The sequence below is a fragment of the Galeopterus variegatus genome, unplaced genomic scaffold (assembly GCF_000696425.1).
Source record: "Galeopterus variegatus unplaced genomic scaffold, G_variegatus-3.0.2 Scaffold1802, whole genome shotgun sequence".
NCBI classification, from domain to species: domain Eukaryota; kingdom Metazoa; phylum Chordata; class Mammalia; order Dermoptera; family Cynocephalidae; genus Galeopterus; species Galeopterus variegatus.
The window spans coordinates 229,730-236,482 of record NW_007727913.1 but is presented as its reverse complement, the minus strand read 5'-3'; the positions used below and the strand labels follow the sequence as shown (position 1 = coordinate 236,482).

General features: G+C 41.0%; 1 protein-coding gene across 1 annotated transcript in view; it reads right to left on the bottom strand.

Moving 5' to 3' along the window:
- The window catches only part of KIAA1467 (KIAA1467 ortholog), a 32,756-nt gene extending 26,268 nt beyond the window's left edge, over nt 1-6,488 (bottom strand). The window contains exon 1 of the mRNA XM_008579063.1: nt 6,436-6,488. Coding sequence (XP_008577285.1) covers nt 6,436-6,472 — 37 coding nt within the window. The 5' untranslated portion in view covers nt 6,473-6,488. The remainder of the gene's footprint in view (nt 1-6,435) is intronic.
- Nucleotides 6,489-6,753: the final 265 nt, after the last annotated feature.

Below are 6,753 nucleotides of genomic sequence, written 5' to 3'. Positions count from 1 at the left end.
CAAGCTCCAATGAATTCTGGGGGAACATAATTCAATCCACTACAACTGTGGAAACTAAAATTTCCTAACTTTATTATTGAACCTGAATTTCCCTACTTATGAAATGACATAATTATTGCTCCTACCTCATATGATTGTTACGAGGATTAAATAAGATAATACGGTTCTTAGGGCGGGCTTATACTCTTACTCAACAAGTTTTAGCTACTGTTATTATTATTACCATTATTATTGTTGGCATTAAATCTCACAACTGTCTTCACCCAGTCTTCTCATCTCCAGGTTCTACCTCTTTCAACCCACTACTTAAAAAAGCACTGTTTCAGGAATCCTCAACATACTAGTCACTCTCCTCTGGCTGAATACAATGTGATATGTCAGTGCTTTTTAAAATATGGTTCCTGGAACTGGACACAGTCCCCAGGTAGAATATGACCAGAAAAAGGGTAGGGCAAAACCGTGTCCTCCCTAGTCCAGATACTACATTACAATTCAATTACTATAAACTAAGTTCTCGGTAGCTTTCTTCGTCGTCACATCACACAACCGATTCAACTCAAATTCTCAAGCATTTTTAACACACATTCAAACTATCCTATAATTGTGTAATAGGATTTTTAGCACCAAGTGAAAAATTTAGCATCAACATCTATTTAATTCAATCTTTCTGGTCAGTTTCCACCTTGCAAAAAACATATCAGCCTAAAACAACACCTTTACCAAAGTGAAATCATTAATAAAATACTAGCTAACAGTTTAAAGGAAATCCATTTCTATCATATCATATACAGACAGGAAGGAAGAGAACTTGGCTGCACATGCTACAGAAATTTGTAAAATCTTTAATAAACCTATAAAAATAATTTGCAAGCATTCTTTGAAAAGAAAGCTCTTGCTGAATAAGTGCTTTTAGAAAGATTACATGCTTCTAGTTAATGATGACAAAGGAAGGCATTTCAGCCATATTCTCTTCCCTAAAACCAGGGGGAAAAAAATCTTTAAAAATAGGAAACAGCCACATTCCCAAACCACAATTTATGAAAAATTGTTGCCAAATGCAGTGAAACTTGTATCCAACTGTGGAAGCGCAGTAAGAGTAGACACAGACACTGGCAAATCTTCAGCAATGAGCAGAGTTCACAGAACTAATAATGATGACAACAATAATGAGGAGGAAGAGAACCGGGAACTTAACTGGTCCAAGCATTTCACATGTGTTAATTCACTTGATCCTCACAACCACCTCCATATAGTGGGTATTATTGTTATCCCCATTTTATCAACAAGAACACTAACATGCAGAGAGGTAAGTTGCCTAAGATCACAGAACTAGCAAGCAGAAAAGCCAGGATTCAAAGCCAGGCATTTGACTGCAGAGTCCACACTTCTAACCAACAAGTTGTACTACCTCCCTTGTTCCACACATACACAGCCAGACCAGGAATCTCCTGCCTGCAAAGACAAAGTCTGGGGTCACAGAAGCACCAGTGAGCCCCATTCAACTCCACAGAGCCAAAGAGGACGTAAGACTGAATGAGAAAACGTACAAGCTGACAGGTTTACAAGAAGCAAGCTGTCAGTACAGCAGGTAGAAAAGTAACTGTAGGCATAATCAGTTCTAAAGTGGCTGATCTTTATATATATATATACAGAAAGCAGACAGCAGTTCAAATAAGGCAAGTTTAATATAAAAAATTATTAAGCAATGATAAGAAGTAAACATAAAGATAGAAAGAGAACTCTAAATGGTTCCCTTGGACTGAGGATCAGTGTCTGAGCTAGGACAAACTTGATATTTAAAAGGGCCCAGATCCACTTTCACAGATCAGGCAACAACGTTGGATTTGGAGTGCAGGGACAATGAACTGACTACTGGCTGAACAAGCAAAGAGAAATAAGTGCTACATCAGCACTCTACGGTCCTGTGAGAAACCAGCAGCCTCCTAGCCAGGACAGAGATGTCCACAAAGGAAGGGCACTGTTGGGAAAGGGATCGGAGTTAACAGGCCTGGATTAAATTCTAGCTTCCAACTGCCCTAGCTCACTCCCCTGGCCCCCAGCCTCTGCCCCATATGTCAGCCAACAGCTAGCTGTAGAACAACTGCACTGTTTAAATGTGAGTCATAATCAGAAAGGAGCCCTCATCAGCACTCATTCCACAAGATACCACAAAGTTCCACAAATATTCAAGAAAGAAGTTACAACAAAACATAGCAAACAAAATCTGCTAAAGAACAAACTGTTGGACAAATTATACCATAAGATGGAAGACATAACGAGCAGACGCTTCCCCATGGAGTCCGAGAAATTAAGGAAAGAAGTCTTCTCTGAAATAAAAGCTCACAGAAAAATACAGTATTTCTAAGAATAAATGAAAATTCAATAGAAAAGATGAAAAGTAAATAAGGAGGGCTCAGGACACAATGGAAGAAAATAATAAAGCACAGAAAAAAATTCCTATTGGAATCAGCAAAAAGACATTGCTTAAAAAGAGAGTCAGAGACATAAAGAGTAGACAAGTAAAAATCAAGCAAAATGAAATGGAGGCGACCACAATGGCTGGCAGTCCTGAGCACCTGCTATACACTCTTCCAGGCCCTTTCAATGTCTTATCTCAGTAAGTCTTCATAACAACGCTTTGATGTAGACACATTACCATCTCCATTTTTGCAATAAGGAAGATGAGGCTTGGAAGTTTGAGTAACTGGCCCATACTTAAACAGCAAGGATTCCAACCCAGACAATCTGACTGCAAAGTCTGTACTGGCTATTTATATGCCCCCATGGAAAAGATCAAGGCTTTTTAAAAAGACTAGAAAGAGATAGATACCAAAAACAAAGATGAGTTAATATATGCATAACCAAAGAAGAGAACAGAAAAGAAAATGGAACCAATAACAATATTTAAAAGAAATACAAAAAAAAGTTCCCACAAAAAAGCAAGATCTAAAACTGCAGAATAAGGGGTACACAGATTCCTAAGAAAAACTGATGCAGAATAATCAACACTGAAACATGTCTTAGTAAAGGCACTGGATTTAAGGAATCCTCTGAGCAGCCAGGCCAAGGGAACAAGAATCAGGTTACTAGTGATGGGAACGAAAATCAGGCTGATTTCTCCACAGTAACATACAATACTAAAGGAAAATGGAACAGTATCAAAACAGTCTTCACAGAAAGAACAACATGGTGTGAAGTCTAAGAACTCTGCCCAGCCATGACGTCTCTGAAGTATAAATGCAAGCATGCAAGAACTCAGAGCTATCCTACTCCTGTGACTTCGTTTAAAAGATCATAGATTAGGGCCAGCTCTTGACCAACCTTTTGAGAAGGATAAATATTTACTTTTAAACTAATATGTTTATTTTCAAATAATGCAAAAGCAAACTTCAGCTTAATTATTACAAACTGCAAGTTTTGATTAGAGAAGTCCTGCTTAAATAATGTTTTATCTATTTACAGGAAGACAACAAGAGAGAGCGAAGTATAAAGAATCCACCAACTTGCCTTAAGTCACACTCAGGCTAAAGAGCTTAGGGCACTCAGCACTCACTCGCCTCTGCTGCCATCAGCCACCACACAGATTTTTAATCAATGAAAGGTTTTCAAAGAATAAGGGAGAGGGCACTGATTTCACAATACATCAATGTAAACGAGCTTCCCAGAGCTATTGCTTTTGCTCTTTAGGAAGACTGAGGATGCTGATTAAATAGCATTTCCAAAATGGTATAGAGGAGGAAAACATAAATAGGAAAGTGAATGCAATTACATCATCCCCAATGTCTTTAGAAAAATACACTAAAACATAGACTATTCTATAACATATAATATACTATAGCATATACCATACTGTATATATACTATACTACACACTCTACTGCAACCAACGGTAAATAATTCATGTCATGGATTAGTTTACCAAGGGCACACAATCACTCTAAGTTACACATACTAAAACAAACCATAAAATGACATTATATCTCTTTAGTGTTTGAACTTCAAACTTTAAAATGGCCTAAAAAAATACTTAAAGATAAGTTGTCCTACGGGCTTTATGAATATCACGTTGTCCTTCTGTTACTAATTAACCTCATTTTATGCATGTGAGCCAAACATCTATCCTGAGCTTAGTGGAAGGGTTTGAGACTATGAAATACATTCCCAGCAACTGCTCTTTCATCACAAGGTTGTTGGGATCTGTCATTACCTCACTATTACATCAGGCCTTCTTCCAGGCACCACATTCATAAATGATCATGATGCTAATGATGAGAATAACAATACCTAACATAATTAACATGCACCAGAGGTTAACAAACCTCTTAAGTACATCCATCTCTTTTACTATTCCAAATAACCCTACAGGGTAAATGTGAAGCAGTGTGGCATATAGCGAATGTTCTGGAATATTATTATTACAGATGAGGAAACCAATCATAAAGCAATTAAGTAACTAATCTGGTGAAGACTGGGTTTGAACCCTAGCATGTCTCATGCCCTTAGCCATCATTCTATTCTGCCTTCCTCACACATAAAAATAGGGAGGATGTTAACTAAGGTAACATGACACAGTGGCCCAAACAGGACAGAAGTTTCACAGCCCCAATTACAGGGTATCCAAAAAGAGCTATAAGAAAGCAACTTCTCCACAATATAAAGCTAAAAATTGTATTTTGGGTGCAGGGGAGAAAAGGCAAGAGGGAGACTAGGAAAAGAAAGTATAAAAGAAAAAGTGCAAGTGAAAAAGAAAAAAAATTCACATCAAAGAAAGGTATCAATCATAATTCACTGCTCAGGGCCAAGCTGCCTTCCAAACACAGGCCCCAGGGCCAGGCTATGGGAGTCCTTTACCTACCTTGTTAGCAGACCAAGTTCCTACAACTGAGTACTCCAGGGAGTAATAACGTCACAGCCTCAGGATGTGAGAACACTAAAGAGCTCAAGAGTTTCTAAAGCAAGATTTTCTTACTTTCTCATCCTCCGAGAATAACCATTACCTATGCTGAAATAAAACAAGAACCCTAAAAGAAAAAAAGAAGAAACGAAAAGAAAGCAAGCTTAAAATGTATGATATTTCATTGCCCCTTTGGGGGAATATCATCCTACATTAAGGATACTCTCTAAGTTCTTTTTTTTTTTTTTTTTTTTGGCCTAAAAGAAAAAAAGAAGAAACGAAAAGAAAGAAAGCTTAAAATGTATGATATTTCATTGCCCCTTTGGGGGAATATCATCCTACACTAAGGATACTCTCTAAGTTCTTTTTTTTTTTTTTTTTTTTGGCGGCTGACCTTGGTGCTATAAGGCTGCCCTCTAAGCAACTGAGCCAACTGGACAGGCCTCTTCAAAGTAACTTAATCCTGCAGGTAAAGGGACATGTCTCCCATTTCATTCCGATGTTATGTACACATTCCAAGATAGATATTATCAATGTGCCACCCAATGTTCTAATGATCTCACGTGAAAAAAAAAAACTGTCTGAGGTCATAAAATCTGAGGACAGGAATGCAAATTAATAACCGACCAAGGCACAAGGCTTGTTTCAATGCAGAGGACTGAAAGCTCCTTGAGACAAGGATTCCGCCATCTTCCTGAAGCCTCATGCTAGTTGGACACCCAACTAGCCCTTTCCAGCCTTGCCAGTGATCATAACTGCTTTTCCCACTAATACCTTAAGTTGTCAGCAAACAAATGTTTACAGTTTAATAGTTAAAATTTATTTAGGCTGAACCATAAATTTCCCTGAAGCCTTAACGTTTAAAATTTACTTGGGCAGAATAAATATACTTTTACTAAAACAGCAAGTTTCTAACAGTGCAGTCCCACTCTGGAAATTTAAGAGGGAAAAAAAAAAAAACAAAACTTGGAGTTGCTGCCCAAAGTACTGAATCAGTTCTGGAAGTTGTCATCACCACTAGTTCTTCCTTAAAGAATATTCCATACGTTATCTGCAATGTACAGTTGCCAAATAGTTTTCCATGCTTGGCCTCGGCAGCCAGACGCTGACCAAGTGGAATCAAAAGCCCAGGATCTAGAGTCAAAAGACCCCTGATCTTCAAGACCAGGCTTTTCCAATACTGCTGGTGTGACCTTGGACAATTCAATTAGCCAAATAACTCCGATTTTCCTCTGCTGTAAGCTAGGATGGAGAATACCTGTCCCATCGATCTCCCGGCTGCGTCACTGCTGCTCCACAGAGGGTCACTCGCGGTGCTGCCGCTCCCCACCCTCGCCGGATCCCGCCCAAGACAGAAGGAGCTGGCGTCCCCGCGGTACCTCGTCAGCGGCGCCCGGGGAAGGATGCTCCCGTCTCCAGCCCTCCCCTTGGGACGGCGGCGACACGCGCGCGGACACCTGCCCCGCGCGCCTCCAGCGGTCCCTCCCTTCGAGTCTCCCTGGCTCGCCCCGCGCCCGCGACCCCCTGCAGTCTCCGTTTACCCGGGAGCTTGAGCGCTCTGGACAGCACGGTCGCCATGGCGGAGGCCCCAGTGCGCGTGCGCGCGCCCGCGTCCTGCCGGGAAGTGTAGTTCGGCGCTGGCGGCGCGCGGCGGGGACCCAGAAAGGTGGGACCCGCGAGGGCAGCGGAGCCGGGGGAGGCGCCACGCCCACGGGCACGCTCCGCAGGCTCCTCTCGGCCTTGCTTTTGCAAGTCACTTCCCCGCGCTGGGTCTCACTGGCCCATCAGTCAAATGCGGGAGATGACAGCCACCCCGCAGGCTCGCGGTGACAATGGAACGAGATAGATAGTTAAGGAGG